Source organism: Takifugu rubripes, chromosome 16 (assembly GCF_901000725.2).
Source record: "Takifugu rubripes chromosome 16, fTakRub1.2, whole genome shotgun sequence".
Classification (NCBI taxonomy): Eukaryota; Metazoa; Chordata; class Actinopteri; order Tetraodontiformes; family Tetraodontidae; genus Takifugu; species Takifugu rubripes.
The window spans coordinates 5,727,026-5,750,061 of NC_042300.1; the positions used below are offsets into that span (position 1 = coordinate 5,727,026).

The 23,036-nt window shown below is 47.3% G+C and overlaps 1 protein-coding gene across 3 annotated transcripts in view; it reads right to left on the bottom strand.

The window, feature by feature from the left end:
• klhl29 (kelch like family member 29) overlaps window positions 1–23,036 on the bottom strand; it is a 143,441-nt gene that overhangs the window by 9,027 nt on the left and 111,378 nt on the right. For all 3 annotated transcript variants that reach the window (XM_003971580.3, XM_011611910.2, XM_011611911.2), the window contains 3 exons: window positions 16,372–16,554; window positions 14,222–14,402; window positions 583–776 (listed from right to left, as the gene is read on the bottom strand). In XM_003971580.3, the coding sequence (XP_003971629.1) occupies window positions 583–776; window positions 14,222–14,402; window positions 16,372–16,554 (558 nt within the window). The remainder of the gene's footprint in view (window positions 1–582; window positions 777–14,221; window positions 14,403–16,371; window positions 16,555–23,036) is intronic.

Consider the following 23,036-nt stretch of genomic DNA (forward strand, 5'->3'; position numbering starts at 1 on the left):
CTTTTTTTTCCTCTCCATTTCTGTTCGGCCACGACTGATATCAACTATGGAGGTCCTGATCGAGATGAAGGAGACAAGCAGACGTGGGCTGGATGTGATTCTCCAATAGGGGGAGGGGTTCCATGAGGATGGAGTGCTGACACGTAGGTACCAAATGCCCTCAGTGCCGGCAAAAAGATCACATCATGAGATCACTTTGCATAAAAAGAGATCAAAGTGCATGTAGCTGTGAAGACACTGTTGCTAGGCAACCCGGAAATCTTAATCTAAGACATCTCGAGCGAGGTGGGACACGTGTATGGTAATGGTTGCACATCTCGGAAGTTTTGGTGGTGCGAGCATCAATATTTATGAGCAGGACATTTTCATCCGAGTGGGTGCTCCTGCTTCCAGCGGCAGATGTGAAGGCATAATGAGGGGAAGAGAAAGTGCACGTTTGGAGAAAATTCAAGCACGGCCTGTTGTGCGCTGCTTTTAAACGGGGAAAATAAATCCTCTACGCGCCAACATGTCTCTGGAGGACAGATTCGGCACCGACTTAAATCCAACGAACATCTCCGTCCCAAGATTCGCTCGTCTTACCGATCATCGGCGACTCGATGAAGCTCCAGCTGTTGGTTTGCGGGACATAAGACTGGAGCACGCCCGCGGAGCGCCCGGCCTCGTTCACGCCGCCAAACACGTAGACCTTCCCCCCGCAGACCGTGGCTGCTGCCGAATGCACCGGTTTGGGGAGCGGGCAGACGGTTTCCCATTGGTTGGTTATTGTGTCATACCTGGTGAGAAGAAGGAACAGATTTCAGAACACCATTTCAGAGACTTCAAAGTTAAATGAAAGAACTCGTGGGATGCCCCATGACAAATATGGACCAATTTTTCTTTTTTAAATTTTTTTAAAAGCCACATTCCCAAGAACTTTGAAGGAATATAGGCCAGGAATTTCATTTAACTGATGAACAAAGTCATGCTGATGCTTCATTTAATTGAACTGAAGACTTTTTAAGTCTGAAATGACTCATTCATAAATTGCTCTACCAACATACAGTAAAAAAAAAAAACATACAGTATTAGTAGTAAAAAACATTAAAACAAAGATTTCCCCACAGCTCCGATCTGAATTTCCGGTGAAATTCCCAATTTGGCTGCGGGGCTGACAGATATAATTAGCAGAACGCCTGCACCACCACAGAAGAAGAAAAAGACCAACCATTATGTACAATGACAGCAATTAAAGCAATTACACAAAGCAACATATGTTGGGAGCTACAAGCCATTAGTCTCTGGAGTTGGGCTCTGGACCTTCCTCGCTGAGCGCCTTTTTGGCAGCGGCCTCCACACGGAGTATAAAACTCAACCCACACACACACACACACACGCTGAAAAAGGCACGTCACAGTGAACGAAGGGACTGCGCCCTTTTCAGAGGATGAGTGAGCGTTCCTTGAATTTCCATCCGTGCTCGTTGTGCACATGTGTGTTGAGACACGTTTGCCCCGAGGCTTCATTAGCATGGTGCGTTAGCATCGCCATCCCATGTCCACGGCCTTTTGATCAAAGCAACCGCGCAGACAGTGTTCCAGCTGGAGTGAGCCTTGTTAACAACCACAAAAAAAGAGAGATTCAGCTCCGGTGATTAGAACCAAGACCCGTTCAGGCTGCGAGTCCTCGCTATTGAGAAACAAAAGCACCTCCACTTGAAACGCCGACGCGACCAACACACAAGATAAATAATAAATATTTAGCTGGAATATTTTACTGTTCGCTAAAGCAGTTTCATTAAAGATAAACAGCCCAAAAGGATGCGTTTTGCTCACAAAAGCTTTAAATTTCCCTCGGATGTTTCAAAGTTGCGGTCAAACGGGAGGGTGGGGGAGGGGAGACGCACGTTTGATAGATTTACACTATAGGTTTTCTCTGAGGGTGACATTTCCTCAGACAAGTCTCATGGGGGGGATTAGCCTCTGGGGATCAGATCAGCACGGTTCTGCCAGGGGACCAGGCTTAATTCGACCCGTCGACTGAAAAAGTGGCTACCTGGAAGGCCCGTTCAGAAAGGTGAGCTCGAAGCACTGAGAGGCCCAATTAGAGCCGCTTAAACGGAACAAACACACAAACCAGCCACCAGGATGAGAGCTGCTGGGGGAGGACTTACATGTGTCTCATTGTCTGGCAGATATAATTACACCTGAGCCGCGCTGAGAAGCTTTAGAAATTTAAGGCACGGACACGGCTGAGTGGAGCCGATTACCGCAGGAGTGAAAGGCCAAGCGGAGCCGCACAAAACAGCGAGATGTGAGCAGATAGCACCGGCAGGTTAAAGGTTACCCGATGTTCAACACACGCCTGTTTATAGGTGGTAACAAAGGAAGACGCAGAAACAACAATAACCTTTACGTGTTGGCATATGCTGGGATGTGTTCAAGAATGCCTTTCATGGGAAACGTGCCAGGTGGTCGAGCCACCCAACGGGTGAGACGTGGCGTTGGAAATGGATGCGCCGCATCTCAGAGGTCGGGATCGTGATTGAATTCATTACAGATGCAATTTACTGCTGAGCTTTTAACGTGAGCCGCGACACGAAGGCGACACTGAAGGAGGTGCTCAGGGCGGGTTGGATTAAGTCTCCGAGGCAGAGGAGACGCGGACACAGACGACTCCGCTAATTACACAAACAAGGACTGTAGCTCCAGATTTTCAGCCACGACGACAGCTTTAAGGCCGTTACCAAGCAACGGAGGGAGTTCTTCCTTCCGCGTGTTTGGATGCAACAGCTGACTTGATGAAGCTCCTGACCGAGGTCGTCCCAGTGGGGAAACTGTTTGGAAGCAGGAAATATGAGGGACCTGGACAAACACGGGGCAGCCGGGGAAAAGTCCAGCGAAGTGCGTCCGTCCTTCATTCTCGCTCTGACTCCACAGCGCTTAAAACCACAATTGCTCCTTTTTCAAAACGATTGATTTTCAGCCAACCGGTCAAAATCAGCTGTAACCTTTTCATTATTTAAGAAGAACTTGCTTAGGAAGCGATTGGAAGATGATGGAAGCCTTAAAGACATGGTGCAGCTGTTTGCTAAAGCTACAAAGCTAATGTTCACCAGGCCAGGCGAGAGAACCAGCTATGGTGCAGAGCAGATGGCTCCTGGAACCAGTCACTTCCAGTGTTGCCATGGCTGACTGTGACACTGCTGTGCAATGACCTATATATCTATATCTGCACAGGCCCGATGATTCATACACTGATAAAGTTTGGTGCAGGAACTGGTGCAGGAGGTGAAGCTGTCGAAGCTGCAGGGCACATTGAAAGGGAAGGGCTTTGATTCCAGGGCTCCAATGTGTCCAATGCAAAGATCTGCCCATTAGGTCAATTGGACACTTTAAATTGCCCCTGGACTAGAATGCAAGGTTCCTTCTAGGCATGTATGTGCCAAGGCTGTAATTTGCTCACTAAACGCCAAAACAAATTAGCAGCGGTCAACAGGAAATGGACAGAGGGGGCGCTGCAGTTCCTCTGCTGGCTTTCAGACACGATGGGCTGATTCTACATGTATTTTGTATTAAAACGATCTATATTTTACAAATAAAACCTTAGCTTTCAGACACACAACGCGTGAATGTAACACACCAGGAAGCCAAACATGCTTTTGTGTTGAGGGCCATATGCAGCAGAGGCATTTACCAGCTCTTCCATTAATCTGCTTGGTCACATGACTTGTTTCAAAGCGCTGCCTTTGTGTGCTGTGGGACCTTCCTGTGCTTGTGAAGAGCACAAAAGTACGACTCACTGAATGTAACGCGACATCACGGAAAATCACAACAAGCATCGGATTTTCTGCAATCAATTGTACGTCTGAAAGGCTGGAAATCGCTGACAACAGCCGTAAAATGTTCAAGCTGTTGACCAGAGCCGAGCACTCAAACTTAACCACCTACCCTTTATTTATGCATGGTGCATAAAGCGGCCAACTACGCGTGGCTCTGATGCGAAGAATCAAATCAGAGCGAGGGGCTCTGAAGCATCACAGCCAATTCACAAATATGGCTACCTGCAGGGCATGATGAACCATTATCTCTATATGCCTCTGTCTGTCACTCACACACACACACACACACACACACACACACACACACACACACACACACACACACGCACACAAAGTATACTGAACAGAAATCCTATTTTGAAAACAATAAATTTCCCTCAGACACAGACACACACACACACACACACACATATACTGTATATGTGTGTGTGTGTGTATGTGTCTTTTTTCTCTCAGAGCTAACATCAGCATGAGTCATGGAAAGAGGTGGATGATTTCTGCTTTTACGCGCCTGTGTGTGTGTGTGTGTGTGTGTGTGTGTGTGTGTGTAAAAATGTAAAAATAAAACAAACAAACAATGCATTAATTGTTTCCAGAGAGGAGGTTTTGCCCTAGATCAGGGGGGGAAGTGATGGCCTGAAGTTACCAATCACACTAAACCCTGCTACATCCAGAAGGACTAGCTGAGCTTTTCTTATAACAGGATAAAGTCACAATAGTCTCCATCCCATAATGCAGCATTCCACTTTAATACGACAAACGGCCGCGCCATCACACACAGTAATGCTTCTTCTAGGCACTAAAAAATGGACGCACCTGTTTTCATTTCCATCTCCTGCTAGCTTGCTGTATTTTAGGGCGCCGTTTTAATCGACGGGCGGCGTGCAGAGGCTAGGCTAACATAAATATAACACAAATATTTGCCACTGGCTGATGTCTGACATGAACCAACACGACATGTAAATAGAGGAAACAGACATTTCGGTGGGGCATTTGTTCCGTGCAGCCACATCCACTGAGGCTGAGTGGCGTGCGCCTGCTACGCCTTGTCACACTCAGACAGACGTTTTTTAAAATTTGCATCTGTTTGCCTCCACAATATGTAATAATAGCTCACGATGCGCACGCATTCAAATGATAATGTGCAATACCATAAAGGAGCACTAAAGCATATTACAAGTCATGTGTGCATAAATGTGCTGGTGTGTAATACCCCAGTAATACCCCAGCACTCTATCATTTCCCATCCAACTTTACTCATTGAAGGAGTGATTGAGCTCTAGAAGATCTGTTGAATATTGAAGATGCTGTAAGTAGTAGCCTGACGCCAGCGTCGTAATTTCTGCTTCCTACGCACAGCCATGCCTCCCAGTCTGCACAAAAGCTTTCAATCCTGTCCCAGATAGATTTCCTGGCTTATTTAACTAAAACAACTTTCTCTTTTCAATCAGGGCCCATTAAAGCCCCGATTGCTTCCTTTTAAATCACAGTTAAACCCCCAAGATCACCGTCTCCCTCGCTTGGTGTCAAGCGCCATTAAAGCATAAGACCTAAACATGAGGATGCATTTGCATGCAGCCGCACGTTCTCAGTGCCGTGATTTGTTTCCCATATAGGCAGCGGAACAGACGCAGGAGGAGAGGCATATGCATATGTACAGGAGTGCATCAATCCCTCATTGGCCTCTGTTTCCTGTCAGGAGTAATGAACTGAGAGGTTGTGATTCGGCTCTAGGAAAAGAGGGCTGCTGTGAGATTCCTCTCTGGCCCGGAGGGCTCTCAAAACAATTTGCATACAAATATAAGCATCATCGCGTACACTAATGCAGCGTACAGGTTTGCTTTTTTTTCCACCCCTCTCCCCTCAAAAATGCTCATTAGCACGTAGGTGGGAGGGAACCCGAACGGGACGACGAAAAGCACACAGGAAGATCTACTTCTTGAGAGTTTTCCAGGAAGGAAGATTGGTGATGAAGTTTCGGAGCGCTTGTCAGACGTCGGAATCTCGTCCGGCTGTGTTGAGTCAGCTGCCATCTGTGTGTCAGAGCACATCGGAGAAACCGCGAGGTCCGTGTCCGCCCCTCCATCGTCACGCAGCTGTCTGCCGGACGCTAGCACTCGCACGTATAGTGCACGTGTCCAAACCAAGACGAGCGCAGGCCCGGATGGGTTCACGCTCATCTGTTCTAGGTGCCGAGGTGACATCGTGTGAACCGGTCCTGTTGTCGTCGATCCATTCAGGTTGGAGATTCGTGCGTTATTTGGGAGCTCCGATTCAAATAATAAAAATCCAAACCAATAAAATCCGGCTGTGACAAATTCCCTGAAATGGTTTTTCCGATACTTTCGTCTAATTTCATTTAACGCACAGCTTATAGTCGATCTTGACTCGTTAATTAGACCAAGCTGCCTCGTCAAAAAGGTTCTTGACCCTGTGTGGGGATGGAAGGAAATTAAAAAAGACTTTGGATTGAAAGTGTTGCGCTGAAGAGTGAAACTGGCTGTTTATGGCTGATTAACTGTCCTCCAGCAGAGGGAGAGTGACCTTTGACGGACGGCCGTCCAGCCTCCATCGCAGATTTTAGTGCATGAATGCAACAATTAAGCCGCTATTTTGTGAGTCAACTACATAAATGAATAAAAATCCCTTTTATGTGATCTGGATCTGCTCCATATGCCGACGTGCAGTCTGTTAAACACGACCAAAGGCGCACACGCTCCTCATAATTTCCACAAACAACAGCTTTACATAAATTGAGAGGAAAACAAAAACAGCAGCCCTGTGACAACTAATTTGAGCTCGTTTGTGTGGATCTCTGCAGTCTGTGATGATTTCCTCTGCTATTTTTACCTGCCCCCCCCCCCCCACACACACTGCTGCTAATCAATGTGCTGTGTGAATTGATGTTGAAAAATGTTACTATTTCTTTTTTTCTTAACAATTTGCATCCGTTAGCATAGAATTCATTTAGCTGACATGTTTTTATCTTTTGAGGGGCATATTAGCGACCGACTGGCACATTTACTGTACTATACTAGAAGAAGACACTGAGTGTGTTTTCATTCTCATTCACTGCACAAACATGGGGCTCAGTGTCCACGGTGGGGGGGGGGCTATGAAATTTTCCACCGCATGAGCATATGGAGCAAAGCCACGCCGCCAATACCTGCCCAAACCTTCACTAAATGGGTTTTATTTCAAGATTTAGGGGTAAGAAAACATCAATGGAACCACTTTAAGGCCTTCGACTGAGGAATGGATGTTTTATTCTGACCCCCAGATCAGATCTTGGCCGTTGGCTCATTTTATATTGTAAATATCAATATTCAAACTTCTGAAGAGTGAAGAAATTATTCTAAATTCCACCGTGTCTTAAGGCTACACACGGCCGAGAGAGGAAAGGAACCTTCCAGGAGAAGTGTATAACCTGCTAAATCCAAATTCATTTTAAAGGTATGCCGAATTCCTTTGAACAATATGCTTTAAATCTCCCACCGAGTTGGCCGATTTGACCCCTTTTGGCCAGGAGGCAGCGATTTAACCTTTGACATGCTGCTATCATTAACTCAAATCTTTCATCACCGTTAGGGAAGAGCCGTTCTGCTTGTTATTTGTTCGCGATACACACATCTGACAGATTGTGTTCGATGACATCTGGGGATCAGATGGAGTCTTGCTCGCCGTGCGGACCGCCTCCCAGTGCGTTCCGCTGACAGACTGAAGTCAAGGTCAGCCAAAAGACGGGCGCGCAAAACACTCTAGAGCCATCGCTGCAGGAAAACACACAAAACTCATTAACTCTGATGGATTACAGCATTTTCATTCTAATAACACAGACATGTGTGTGTGCACCATGCCTAAATGCACGTGCGCGCGCACGCAGACACGCACAGAAACGCAGATGGACACAGACCTGCCACCTCGGTGTCACCTTCAGTTAATCCTTGTGAGACAGACAGCAATCCATCCACTGGCCACACAGATTTACCCATAATCCCCCTGAATAAACTCATTCAGAGTGGGCGTCTGCTTCCTCAAGGTGTGCGAATGGCCACACATACCTGATACACATCCAGTGCATACAGACTGTTGATAAAGTGCAGCTACTCTACGTTTATGAAAACCTAAAAAAAAAGGCACCTTCAAAAAGGAAGAAGAGTCGAGGAGATGTACGTGTGTGAGTGAAAGTGTGTGTGTGGTCACAGATTTAATTGGATGGGAATGTCACGTAGGACAGGGGACATGAGTGCTGGCGGTGGTGTAGGTCGTACACCAATTACTGCTCCGTGCTCTTCAAAACTAGATGGGAGACGGAAGACTGAGACCCCACTTCATTACCAAAGTAAGCCCAGTGTTGATAACAGCCATGTAGGGCACTACTGAGGGGCATGGGGGGCTGCAGGATGAGGATAGCGGGAGGGTAGGTTCAGGAAAAACAGCAGAAAATCTTCCAAATTACTGGGGCGATGGAGCTTGATAAGAGTTTGACAGCCTGTTGGTATTTATGTGGCTCAAACATTGGTAATCTGTGACTCGGCTGCAAATTGCTCTCACATTATTTACTCAGCACTTTTTGCGTGCATGTGCGACATGAGTACAGGTTAAACAGTGAAAACGGTGAAAATAAGCACCATAATTCACACTCATCAACCCCTCTGCACGTGCCGCGCGCCTCCAAGATGACAATACAAGAATAGAGCAGGTCTCCGCTGTGAACATATATGGTGAGATAACAACAGAAGAATGAGGTTTGCTATATTTACTAGCTCTGTTTAGCATGGCAGCAAATGAAAGTGAGCATAATAAGTGAAAACAGAGTGAAGAGAAGAAGGGAGGTCACTCCACTTATCTTGGGCTGCTGGGACCACCTTCACCTTGGCTGCACGCTCACACAGACAGGACAACACTATATATAACCAGTAACCTCCCAACCTCCAGAGCAAATCCCCGTTCTGGGTGCGGGTGGGTCTGAACCGCGCAGCGCGTTGCCAGAGCTCTGCCTTCCAAAGGTCATCCGACGCTCGTTCCACTGAGGTGACGGCGGAGCGACTGCCAGCCGTCTCGTTTGCATCTGTCACAGCCTAACCACCAATAATTAGGCAGCAATGAACTGCTGTTAGCAGACTGGGTGAGCGATGGGGTGGCTGACCGGTGAAAGGACCAGAAAGGCGGGAAAGGGGGCGGTCTTCAAAGCGGAGTAGCGTGGAAGGTGCGAGAGGCTGGAAAAAAGGATTGGAAAAGGCAAAAAGAAAAGCAAGAGATAAATGAGGTGGCTGTTGGTAAAGGCAGGAAAGCGCTCGCCGGCCCATCGTTTATCAGCGCCGAGGAAGCACATCCGGCTTGTAGAGCTCATTACCTGCAGCCTCCGTCTGTCTTCCCCTAATACCATCCTTGGGCACACCTGCCTCCTCGCACAAATACTTCCCCATAAGTGTCACAGAGGCACAGGCACATACACCATCCACGTCCTCCATCAGCAAGGAGTTTGAGTCTACGCCGTCTTTGCTGGGGCGTGTCGGACAGGATGGACGGCGCCAAATAAACGGCTCAGCTGCGGCCCGACCGCCTCAGCACTGCGGAGGGAAGTGGGAATTTTGGGCGCTAGAACTCAGCAGCGGGGGGGAAAACGAGTCAAGACAGAGATGCGGGAGGTGTGACCGATTATTGTTTGAGCTCTGGAGTCTGAAACGCCATTTATTTAACCTCAGATTTCTTTTTTTCTTGCGATGGTGGATCCCAAAAAATAGCGGAGGCAAAACAAAATGCTGACCACTCCACGAGGCAATGAGGGTGGGGGGGCGTGGAGGGGAGAGAGAGCGGTGGCTGGTGAAGTTCTGGGGCTGAGCCAGTGCCTTGACAGCGCGGCAGGAGGCGACGCTGTGAAGTTAGTTAATCCTGTGGAGACGGGGATTAGCGCGGCGGGGGGGGCGGCCGCCGCGGCGGGGGGGGGGGGCTGTAGGAGTCTGTCCCTGAGAACAGTGCCATGCTGTGGCCGCACCCCCTTCGAAAACCCACCCCGGGTGCCGTCTGATCCAATACGCTGAAGCCGATCTAGCCACGAACAAACACAGAAAGATTGGAAAACGTGCACAACGGCTCATCAGTTCACTATTGCTATCAAGAGGCTGAGGGGGTTGAGATTGAAGAGTGAGGGAGTCTTTATGGGAGTCCAGTGGTGCAAGTGCCGCTGACTGTGCGGCGCTCCCAGGCCCACCTGGGGGCTGCAGCATCCACAAACTCCTCTCATCTCGCCTCGGCGGCTCTCTGCTGCTAAACTCTTCACGGCTCTCCTCCTCTCATCCCTCTCTCTCGACTCGCGGCGCTGCAGGATGCCGAACACCTCGGGCTGTAGAGCAATGCGGCGCTTCATTGTTATTAGCATCATTGCCTTGATTATTTCCCCCCTGCTTCCAAAAGAGAGTGCTGTTGGGCAGGGAGCTGAAACGGACAAAGGGCGTCCCCGTCCAGGCGCGCGCGTGCAAAATCCTGCCTAAAACGTACAATGTGCCTTTGGAATACGTTTTCATTCTGGCAGGAAGACTTTGGCAGTGGAGGGCATTATGTGTAAGTTGGGAAGATGTCTTCTTTCTTTCTGACAGCTTCTGTTTGCCTGCAGAAAGAAAGCAAAAAAGCAGCAGATCCATCCGTGGTGCTCCTGCGGACAGCCGGGAGGCAGCCCATCACTCAACAAAGCTCAAGAAGCACCTGTAGTCTTTCTCCTACCACGGCTCAAAGCCGGTGCCCCTGCGGTGTCCCGCAGAAGGAGACCTTTGGTTGTTTGACTGGCAACACAGCATGCGCACCACCCGGGGACGCCGGGCGCTTAAAGAGACGCCGGAGCGTGCGCCAGCCTGCGGTCTCGCCGGTGTGAAGGTGTGACGACGACACCCTGGACCGCAGCTTTCAATCGCGCAGCGTCTGATCGCGCTCGGGGCCGCGGAGTCGTTCATCGTTCCGAGACGTCTTCAAAGACGCGTCACTCAACCCCGCCTCCTTCGCCGGTCTTCGGTGGTGAATCTACAGGAGCTGGACACCAGCCGAATCACTCACATCAGCCGAGTGACGTCGAGCCGACACACTTAAACTCCAACCATGCCGGTAACGATCTAAAGAATCCAAACAATCCCACCTCCTTCACTTTGTCTCCAGATTTTACAGCCCCATCCAGAGGCATTTAGGATCTAAAGGAATCCTGGATGCTAATCTGTAAATTGCTCCTCTCTCTCCTCCCCACTTGTTAGTCAAATGGCACAACTGATGAGAAAGCCTTACCGCTGCAGTCAGTGTCATGTTGCTACCACTCTCATGCAATATTAACTTGCAACAGAGCTCGGAGGACTCACAAACCTGTGCATAGTGCACGATAAATAAAACAAAACCACCCATGATTGACACATCATTAGACGGCCATGAATTATTCAGCATCAGCAATCATATTAAGTTGCCAAAAGATCAAAATGCTGAGGAGCACGCAGGCCCAGGGTACCTGATTACAAGTTAAAAGCCTCCTGAACTTGACTGCTCCCATCCTTAAAAATCTGTCAGTCATTAGCGTCGAGAGCTTAGATGGGAATAAGCCCGCTCAGTCCTCCGAGACTTGATTTGGACCTCCTGCTGCTCCCAAAGAAAGCCTGCATCCAGCTAGCTTTGAGATGGCTCTGATTGAAGACATAATTGTGAATGTGGGTGAATTTCACGGTCAGCAGCGTGAAACCCTCGCCGAGATGGATGGAGAGACGGGAGAGTGAGGGGCAGGGGCAGGAGAGACTGCAAATTAGGAGGGAGCAGAGCGCTGAAACGGAGCTGGAAGGTGGGAAACCTCAGCCGTACAGACGGACTCATAAATATCGTGTGCATACCGGAGAGCATATATGTGCGTACACTCGATACATATGCAAGAGTCTTACTGTGCTCATGGAAATAAAGCAAAAAAAACAAACAACTGTTGCATCAACTCAGCCTCCTCACACGATCCTCACCATGCGTGATGGTATTAGCATGTTAGAGCCGTCCTGGAGACCTCTGCAGCTCTTCTTCCTCGTGTGAAGGTGACACAAACATACCTTGAGGATCACTTTCCTTATCGCCACCGGCCACGTTTTTATTCCTGCTGAGGATTGACTGAGTGGCTTCCAGATGGAGACTCGGCTATCGAGCATCTTTGGAGTTTTTGATCGGGTACTGAAGAGCGAAAGCGATATGAATGCATTTGACTGCAAGAGCTCGGAGAGATTTACATTAATTAAAACAGGTCAAGAATAATCTGCAACTTTAAGGTCACGAATGTGTTTTCAATGTATGCAAAATGCAAACCTCGGGCGCTCTTACGGATGCAATATAATAAACTCAGCAGGGGATTTGACTGTCTTCTGAAGCCGGAGTGAGTTTCCAGCCCAAAAGGTTGCTGCTGGAAATGTGATTTGGTCCAGAAGAAAGAAGAAAAAAATAATAATAAAAGTGATGCTTATGACACATATGGAAAGAGAACTGTTCTCCATATGGGTTGGATGGAAAGGTGGTGGAATCATGACATATATTCTGCTTTGAGCTCAACTCCCAGACAATCAGATCCCACTCAGGCTTTAAAATTTCATCCTTCCGGTGCGAGTCTACTTTATATTCTGCTGAAACCCTAATGCACACCATCAATCTCTGACATGAAAACGATGGATGATGCAGCTCGAACCATCGCAGACACGAAGCCAAAATACTGCATTTCGGAATACAGCTGTTGCCATCTGGCACCAGACGTTTGTCGTTTGGGTATTTTCGAATACTTCCCGATGATCCATATCTTCAGTATCACAAGTTAGAGGCTCCCTCATGACCAAAAGAACATCTTTGAGTCCTGCCAACAGCAATACTAATACTAATAAGGACAAATTGGTGTGTTAACAGGAAAAAAGTTAGTGAAATTCTAGAAATTTTAGAAGAAGAAAATCACAAACCACTGGTGCCGATTATGGAAATCAAAGAACCGATATCCAGAATAAAGAATTAAAATGAATGCTAATAAATAAAATCAAAATTTGATCTCAAATAAAACAAAAGAGGAGAACATGCAGGAGGACATCTAAATGCTCCACGGCTCAACTCATCTCGGTATTGTCATAATGTGGATAATTTTATGGGTTTGTAACACAATTTGCTTTAAAATGAGAGGTTCAGTGACGTCTTCAGAAAGACGATCCAACCTGCCATAAACAACGGCGGCCGTGGTGATGTAAACAATATCAGTTGATCTCTGGACCATAAGAATTGATTCTTGCTCTTGTTTCACAAAGCTACTGCAGGAAAAAAAAAAGATTTAAAGAAAGGGCCGGGTTGCTTAGAAACAAGCCCATTGACATCTCTGACAATTTGCCCAAACAGCTTGAGAGAACAGGTTTTAAATGATGAGGTCGGCGAATGTGACCCTGACCTCATGTTATAAACGCTTCGCTTCGGCTCTGTGCATTTTCTTCTGTTTTCTTTGGTCTGTGGGTTATTTCTCCCTTGCTGTTCTAACCTTCAAGAGTGCAGCGCCAGAGCAGCAGTGCTGCACGGAGGAGCCTTCTGGCAGCTCGTGGAAAAGCAGAAGAAGGTTAAAGTTTTATGCTGCTGATAATTGAGTCCACTTGCTGAGGGCCCCCTAGAATCTGAGATTGGACAAGAGAAAGGTGCAGAAGGGCGCCGCTAATACCGGCGCACTTTAAGAAAGTCCCAAATGCATCGGCAGCTCTCAAATTAAACCGAGAGGCAAAGGAATCAAAAGCATTTCCATTATGGGGCAAATATTCCATCTACCCCGTCCTAACGACACTGCATGGCAGCATTACAGGGAAATATCAAATTAGGCTGTTTCATTTGGAGGACTGTTGTGTGTTATGAACGGCTTTGGAGATCAATTGAGCTGCTGGGTAATGAGTAGCAGCGGCCTGCACTAATACACTCCATAATGTTCTTTTGATTGCTTTGGTAAATCTCACTTTGCCTCGCAGGGGAGCCAGCCTCCCCCCCTGGTTTTGCAGTCCAGGTTAGAAAGTGGCAAGAAAGAAATAAGGTTTTGGAGCAATAAATACAGCAATCAGAAGAAGATTGCAGAGAAGAACAGCAAAGAGCTTCAGCCAGAGCAGGAACGAAAGAGCAGCAACCTTCCAGCAAAGATCCCTCCTCTCTGAGAGCAAACCCGATGCTCCCAACCGGGTTCGTCCCTACACAATATCGGCTGTGAGCGTTAAAAAGGCCTCTTTGCTCCGCACCTCTTGCTGGAAACCCGTCCTGTCGGCGTTAGCAATATGCTTTGCCACGCCAGCGCGAAGCCCACCATCTGCCGCGTAAAATTTTTTTAGCGATTCAGCATTCATCTGTTCTGAGGTTTTTCCGTTCGGAAGCTCCGGGAATCGGTGCCCCGCCCCCTACCTCTCCACGTGGTCCAGGTTTCCCGACACGCCCAGACCTCCGATGGTGTAGAGCTTGCCGTCGTATACCAGGCTGCTGTGTCTGCAGCGGGCCACCGTCATCCTTGAAACCAGGTTCCAGTTGTCCAGCAGGGACATGTAGCACCACACGTCGGCCACCATCACCCCCGACTCCGTGCCCCCTGAGACAGGAAAGCATCAGCAGGATCAGAATACTGGGAATTAGCGTTCCCACGTCCTGCTATCCAAGTGATTTAGACCGTTATTGAAATACAAACATCTTGATGGCCTCTATGTTTAGTTTTAAGATTTCGAAGTGCAGCTTTTAGGAGAAAAGTGCAACAGCACGCTTTGTCTTAACAGGAACCTTTAAGCTTTCGACCAGCAGGGGGCTGATTAGGTAACATGTAAATTTTTCTATTTCAGTTCCATCCTGTGCCTTTAAACACAAGGTTCTTTTTTGCTTTAACGTCTCCATAATTAATGGATTAATCAAGGCTTCATTGTAGGAAAAATATAAGTGTTCCGGGAGGACATGCACTGGTGCCAACTGAAACTTAAATCTCGATGCCTCCTCAAAACATCCTCGGAATATCATGCTAATGTGACCTTTTAAATCCTTAAACACAGTGCATGTTTAGTTGTTCGCGCGCACGAGAACTTTCTCTACAAGTGCACATTGTGAACGTGTGGCAAAACTCGGGGCCCTTGGCCTCTTTTGCATTTAGTTATGGAATAATAAGCAAAAAAGTGGTTTGTTTTATTTGGGAATCATTAAAGACTTTACCCAAACAAAAAAAGGGATTTTTTTTAGTCACTAATGTGAGCATTCCTTCTGTTTCCTCATTTAGATCCACTTAAATGTGCACATTAAACATAAAGACAACATCATTACAGTCTTAGCAATTATTAAGGGTTGCAGAATTTCCCTGATCCAACTGTAGTATATTACATTAAAATGGAAAAAGAGAGATTTTCACATGCGTTTTACATGCGAGATTTTCACAGCGTTTTACATGTAATTCTGACCCAAACTTGATCTGCATGAAACTGTGTCTTGATGTCTCCTCTATAGGTCTGATTCCTAGTGAACAACCGCACAATAGTCCTGTTCCAGCCAAACATGCATTTCCATTTAAATGAAAAAAATGCAGAAGGAAAAAGGTCGAATCAGGACAAATCCTGCTGCCTCCCCACACTGTCAATGTCAGGGTCTGAGTGCTGTGTAAGGTTCTCATACAAATTAACCACGGAGGGAGAAATTCTGCAGCAGAAACGTAAAGGTGCATCAGCGAGGCAGCCAGTGGCTTCAATGTGTTTCTATAGAGCACAAAAGAAAGGCTGTGCAACGTAGCAAATGTGTTACTCCTAGAATAAGAAAAATCCTTCACGCTTGGCGGGGAGGGCTTGGGCGAAGGTACCTTCTCAACATATAGGTCTATTCTATAATTTAAAAGTGGAGGGTAGGTCTGGGCTTTCCAGGCTGCAGATCCAGAGGAGAGAAGATTCACCTGTTCAAAACTGGTTAAACAAAGGTTGCAACAGGTTGATGAAGGGCTGAGTAGCTTCATTACACAGATGGAGCAATAACCTGTAAAACCTCTGTCGGTGGTTCCAATGAAATGAAAAAAAACCCCTAATATTTAACAATTCCTAACGTCTCCAGCATGCATTTTAGGACGAACTCAGAGAGGTTGAGGTTAAGTGCATAGACCCATAAATCTGCAGTTTTTAAAAAATGTTTTCCGGATCCTTTAAGACCTGCGGACACTCGGCCGGGCATGAGTGCGTTTACTATTTTAAACTCGTGGCTGCAGGACGGGAGAATGATTCCATCCTCAGTCTCAAAATAGCAAAAGAAGCTTGTGTCGTGTTTGGCAGCGCTTCGCGTCGTTAACAACTGGTCGGCTTGGATATGAAATATCCTCCAGAGGGTCAAGCTGGGACAAGCACCCGGGCTGCTGGAGTAGCTAAATTAGTGTGGCGGAAGAAAGCCAACCAGGGGAGTATTTAAAGCACTTGTGGGGGGGTGTTTGTGGGTTCCTGGATGCAGAGCGGAGGGACCTGTCACCACCGCAGGGTGATAAACTGCTGTCCCACTGCTCAACGACTGAGCTAGCAAAAGCACAACTGCGCGGCGGTTTAGCTCACCTGACAGGTAGATGTTGTCCCCCGCCGAGATGACGCTGAAGAACTCTCGGTCGTAGAAGGGCAGGCTGGCCAGAGGGTACCACTTACTGTTCTGGGGGTTAAAGCAGGTGACTGCTGTCAGGGAGCGCTGGTTCATCCCGATTGCCTGACGCCCTCCAACTAGAACTACCACCTCGGCTACACCTAGAGGACAAAGGAAGGGGAGAGGGGTGGCGGAGGTGGACAAAGGAGGGGAAGAAATGAAAGAACAGAAGGGTTTCAGCGGTTGTTTGGACCACAAGGGAAGATGGATGTTACTCCCTCCGAGCACACGCTTCCTTTGTGCTGCAGCTCCGGGGGAAGGATGGAAAAGCATCAGCATCACAAAACCAGACACATCCAATCAGGTGAATATTACAGGAATAAAGAGACGTGAGATAAGTCGGGAAAGTAAATGAAAATAACGAGGATGAATATCGCACGCAAAGTAATTCCCGTCTGTTCAAATAAGCCACAAGAAATTCAGATTTCAACATAAAAGCATTTACCAAATGGATCAAAGGGGAATTTAATTAAATCCTTTACTGTGACAATGATTATATTGTGGGGTGTGCAAAAATTGAATTAAAGCTTTCGGCGGGAGCCGGGAGCAGCTGTAACGTGAATGTCACGTGAATAACGAATGCAAACTACAAACAGGGGCCTTTATTAATGCTTGATGAATCACCTTTTGGGGAAAATCCAATTTGAAAATGAAGAATAGTAAAGGTAGGACTGAAAGTACATCCCAATCAGATACCAGCGACGGCTGCTGCTCGACTGATCTACACACTCACGCCTCATAGGAGAATCGATGGGAGAAATCAATGGGAGGACATTTACACATGCAGATGTGTCCTGGCGCACGTACACGCATGCTGTAGTGCTGGGTGATTAAGGAGGTGCTTGAAACACGCTCAGGACAAAAGCAGGTACTCTATAAAGACACGAGCGATCCAAAATACACAACCAGGCTGGCAGGCGGCCACATGTGCGTCTCAGGCCCTCACAGTCTCTAGTGAGGCGGCCAGACCGAGATGAGCGGCGGGCTTGTAAGCAGCCGGCAGGCAGGCTGCAGGAGGTGAGCCAGGAGGAAGAGCGGGGCCGCGGGGAGGCCGAGATATGGGCCGAGGACGAGTGGGGAAGGAGAGCTAATCTTTATACACTCAAAACCACAAGTTCGGCTGCTCGGATCAATACGTTCACATACTGGCACTCTCTGGGAAGGCATATCTGTAGACAGCTGTCTGTTACTTCGGCCACCTCCTAATATTTAAGCTTCTTTTTTCTCCCCATCTTTAAAGCTGGTGAAACAGAAAGAATTTCTCAAGGCAGAAGAAAGGGGTTAGAAGAAGAGAGCGATAGCGCCACTACAATGAGCTTTGCCGAGGCTGAGCAAACAGACGGAGCAGAAAGCTTTGCCTCTGACATATCCTGGACATACAGCTTAGATTTAGCGGACAGCTTAAAGCCGCCTCGCTCTTTCCCTTTTTTCTGAGATTCGAAAGAGATGTTCCTCCGGATGGGACGAGAAGGAAAACAATGAAGAGATCTGTGTTGGAAGAGACAACAACAACAAATGCACAAGGGTTGTGTAGCACGATGCTAATAATCAATGGATTGATCCTCCAACCATCCCCTGACAGACCCCACATATGCTCATAAAAATGAGTTCTTCACGCAGAAAAGTGAAATCAGGCCGAGTCTTTCCTATTTCAGATGAGCCTCCCACCAAAGCAAAACAGTCATTAATTACTCTGCCTCGGTTCCGCTATTCTTCTTCCTTGCGCTTAGTTGACTTCACCTTCTTTCTTTTGTTTTTATCGCACACTATTTTTCAACTTTATTGGATTATAAAAGTTGGACTGCCTTCCGCGCTTTTATAGGATTACATATTTCATCCCTTTTCATCTCTTTTTCCTTTCATCCCATTAGCCGTCTCGCTTCCTGTTGATATTGACTGCCTCAATTAACTTGGCAATACGCCGATGTCTCCGTCTGAACCGATTTGGGATTTTCTTTTCCCGAGCGCATCAATCAATATTCCGCCGTTTAAGGTTTTTCTTAATGTCTGCAAATTCCCTTTGCTCAAACGGAGCACTAATTCATCCTAAAGATGGCGGAGGATGCAAATATTACAGCTTCTGCTGCTGCCGATTTGTTGTTTTTAGTATCAAACTGTGAAACAAAAGAAGGAAAGCGGTCCAAAGCATCGTTTGAGCAGCCCAAACTCAGCAACAGCAAAGGCGCCTCCATGCATCTGCACACTTCAAGCTCTTTATTATTGTGCAGTGCACATGTGCGGGGCTATTCTCTCGGCTTTCCGCCTGGTCGGACATGTCAGGCAGCGTCCACATCTGGGCGCCGCGGCTGCTGTGCTGCTCTGACCCCTGAAGCCCTGAACGCATTCACAAGCTAGCACAGGCCAACACCGGCCTGTCAGAACGCAGCACAACAGGAGAGCGGCCCCGCTGACGGGCGAAGTCGTGGCATCGGATCAGATGTCGCGTGGGTGTGTGTGAATATATATATGGCTCTGTTTCCTCCCAAAACAAAACCTCAAAGGGACGGCTGTCAGTTAGTGAGAGGCTTGATGGCAGTTGGGTTGGAGGGATGAAGGGTGAGGGTTCGAAAGACGGACGCGAGCGGTCAGGGAGGAATGAATACCCGGGAACTGACAGGGCTATTATTTCTTTTCTTTGGCAGAGCTTAAATTCGTGGCATTTTGGGCTGAAAAGATCACATTTATTCCGATCGGATCGGCTGTCCTTTACTTAAAGTTTAGGTAGGGTTTACTTTTATTTTGGCGGAGGGGATTTGAGCCTGTGACACAAAATGCCCTCTGATTTGCTGTGCAGCTTTAGCGCCACAAATCAGTGCACGCCAGGAGAGATATGAATAACGAAGTCAAGCAGATGGGCAGCATATGACGCATATAAACAGCGTATCCAGCTGCGATTATGGAGTCTTTATTTCCTCTGCTGTTGTCTTTCCTCTGTTTTCTCCTCCTGAAGAGAAAGATGAATTCACAGTTTCTTTTAGGGTTCAAAGACGTTTAAACAAACTTACATTTCAAAGAAAAGCTACGTTTCCAGTTCAAACTAGCACCAACATAAAGCAAATCCAATCGAGCGATTTTGCAGCTCCTGTTAAATTAATCCAGTTTCATGAAAATTGTGCTCCTGCCATTAAAGCTCTCTGTTGCCGGGGTGACCAGCAGGACAGCAGCAAGTCTGTTAAAGTGCACTTTTTAGCGCAACATTAGATTCACTGTTTCATGCGACGACCTTAATGTCACCAAACACCGTCCGTCCTGTCTGTCATCAATTATCAGAGACCGACTTCCAACACGGACACCTCTCGGTGGTGGTTCTCCCCACTCTAACCAGTCCATTAAGCTTCTCTGTCCCACGGTGCTGCTCTGAGTGTTCACACACTGGCAGCTGACGGCAGCACTCCTGTCAGAGCAGAAAGCCTTTGCACACCTCACTGCAGGGAGACGTTCATTTGTGGCATAAATTTAGCTTCAACAGATGAAGATCCAGGATCATGTCATCATCATCATCATCAATCTGGCAACTGTTAATCACAAAAGGTGCGTTTGATATCACACCTGACACATGAAGATACGCCGTCTTTAATCACAGACGGGGTTAGGGTTAGGAAGCGCTTTATAAAGGAAGTATATAGGAAACGGACTAAAATATATATTGTCTGATTTCTCTTCATCCATTCGCAAAGATCACAGGAGACACCTATAGAACGTGCACGTGGAGATGTTTATGGAGACGATAATAGCTCAGTGTCAGTCGTGTTTGTGAGGAGCGGTGCTCATACAGGAAGCATAAATGCACCTTTGTAAAGCGCTCTACGCGGGGACGGACAGAGAGGCTTTTGTAAGAGCCGGATCTCAGATTGAAGCTGATGCCCCCCTGCTGAGAGACAAACGTGTGCACGCGCGCACACACACACGGCTCCGCTGACAGTTTTCTGCATATCACTTCCACCCAACTCCATCTAGAATGAAATGTATCTGGGACGGCAGCACGCCGCCCATGCTTCCATGCTTTACCCCACGCTGCAATGAGCTGCATCCTGGATGCAGACGCACAGACGAAGGTGCGCTCGCTCCTGCCGGGACTGATGGACAGATGAGGACAGATGAGGACAGGAGGGAAGATTCTAGCGTCTTCTTCCCCGCCGCCACTCTGGGTCTTATGTCACCTTGCTATACAGTACGTCTGCATCCCCCCTGGCTCGTGCTGGAACTCTGCTTTCATTACTCTTCTTTTCTTGCCCCTCGACCAACGACCCTGGTTCTCTATCACCCCCCCCTCGACCCACAGGAGTCCCCCTTTTTCTTCCATTCATCCTCCAACCCCAGGTGTCATTTCATCTTGCTTCCCAGCATCCCGGTTCCCCCCCTTCTACACCTTTTACCAGCGTTTTAGCCATCTGTGGCCCTATTTTAAGCAGACATATTGTACTTTGCTGCAGGCAAAGACACTCTGGGCACATCCAGCTGGGTCAAAACACAAAATCTGACTTTTCCGGCAGCAAACCGAGTGAAAACACTGAATAAAATATTATATTCAAGCCTTGATAATAAACCCATTTCAATGCTAGTTCCATTAGACTTACAAACCTCAGTGTCTCTGTGAATTACCGTCAGTAGAGGTCAGTCGTCATGGCAAAGGGTCACGATAGTAATTTCAGTTTTTCTCCTTTTTATCGCGTTTGCAATTGATCGAGTTTTTTTCCCCTTTTGTCAGTCTGAGTATTGTTGCAAAGACCCCTTCAACTGACTTCAAGACGATAATTGCCTGTTGAATGCTGAATGTCCACGTGCAGACTCGAACTGCAACAAAGCTCACGGGTTCCACGGCGACATCAACGCTGGAGTTTGTCTTCCTTTCAGCTTTAATCCCATAAACGTCAGCCTATATTCAGAGTCCATGTGGCATTTCCAGACAAAGGGGCTCCGCTGCAAGAACCCAATTGATTTGGTGAGCGACACCAGTTTGTCTGAAAGCTTAGTTCAGCATGAGAATACGAGGTTAATGATTTGTTCCTTCATGTGTCACTTCTGAAAGCATCAACTGTCTGAATAAGTTAAGAAACACACGCGTGTGATCATACACACAATAAATGATCAGGTCCTCTACATACAGTTCAACGCCATAAATACATAATAGAGTAGCATTTAGATTATGCCTCATAGATCCAGGCTCCTCAGAGAGCTTTACAGCTGTTTACACGTCTTCAGCTACGCCGTGACAGCTGCCGGCTCCTGAGGTGTGGTAACCAGTGGCAGATCTCCGCAGCCTTGGCCATCCCTAAATGCACCCTTTACGATTAGGAGGGCTTAAGCAAATCCAGAAGGGTTTTACTTCGGTACGTTATGCATGATTACGTTTTTATTATTCCTGGAGTCAGATTATGAGGATGTAAGCTCTATTTTTCATGTCTTTAAAGTTCCTGCTTTATTACTTTGCCACAGGAATATGCATGTTTCTTAGTCAGATAATTCCCATACATGTTTCGGCGCTGTACATTTGTGTGATTCCTATCGTTACTAACCTGGAAAACCTGGAAGTTTTGGAATTCTTGCTCAGCCGGTATTTGGACTTTTACCCATCCTGCCACACTCTCAAAGCCATTTCTATCACAATGCTGGTCCATAACCACTTCTTCTTATCACAGCCACTACTCTCTAATCTCTCTCTTTTGCCCCCCCTTCCCCCCCTAATCCTATGATTTTACTCTCAGGGTGTTAATTTAGCTCGGTGAGGATCAGGAGGTTGGAGGCGTCCAAGTGATCTCAAAGTCCAGGGAGGTGCAATAAGTTTATATGTGAGTGCAAAGACCTGCACTCGATCTACCCACCGGTGGCATCGAGCTACCCTTAAGGTCCAGACTAGACATGTATTTCCCCGACCCCCCGGGGTGGCAATAATCACCCTGGAGTAATAGCAAATTATAATATTGTAATATCAAACATTACAAATTGATGGAAACAAGCGCAGACACATGTCAAGCAACCAAATCCTCACCTTGGGCGCATGCACGACACCGCTCTAACCAGGTTCAGCCTGTCTGCTGAATATTGGATGAGGCTGAGGCAGCCTTGCAGCAGGCACCGCGGGTCAAAGTACCAGATTTCGCATGAGTGATGCTGAGGCTGATCCGTGTACCTGTAACTGCTTCCCGCTTTGGGTCTGAGCATGAACTGCAGCAGAATGAATCAAGTTTGTTGGCTCTCCCTCCATCTCTGCCTCCTCTTCAGGCACATCGGGATGACTATTCAAGAGGCCGAGCAGGCGAAAGCGGAATTTTCTGTTGCATCCCCTGCAGACATTCAGACCAGAGGTTATCTAATCTGGATTCGCTGCCCGCATGTTGCATTTATGAGCCAAGATAAATGTGTTTGCCCCAGTTTTACTGATGGGAATATCAGAAACCTGCTCCCAACTCAAAGCCCAATCGGTCCATCCAACTTTGTTAAGGTCTCAGTCTTTCTTGCTTCATTTCTTACACTTTACCTCAAATACACAGAGAATTTAAAAAAAAAAGATACGGGGAGAGGATCTGAAGGGCAGTCTTCACAGAGAGCGATTAAGACATTTCTGGCACACGCTCTCGTGTCG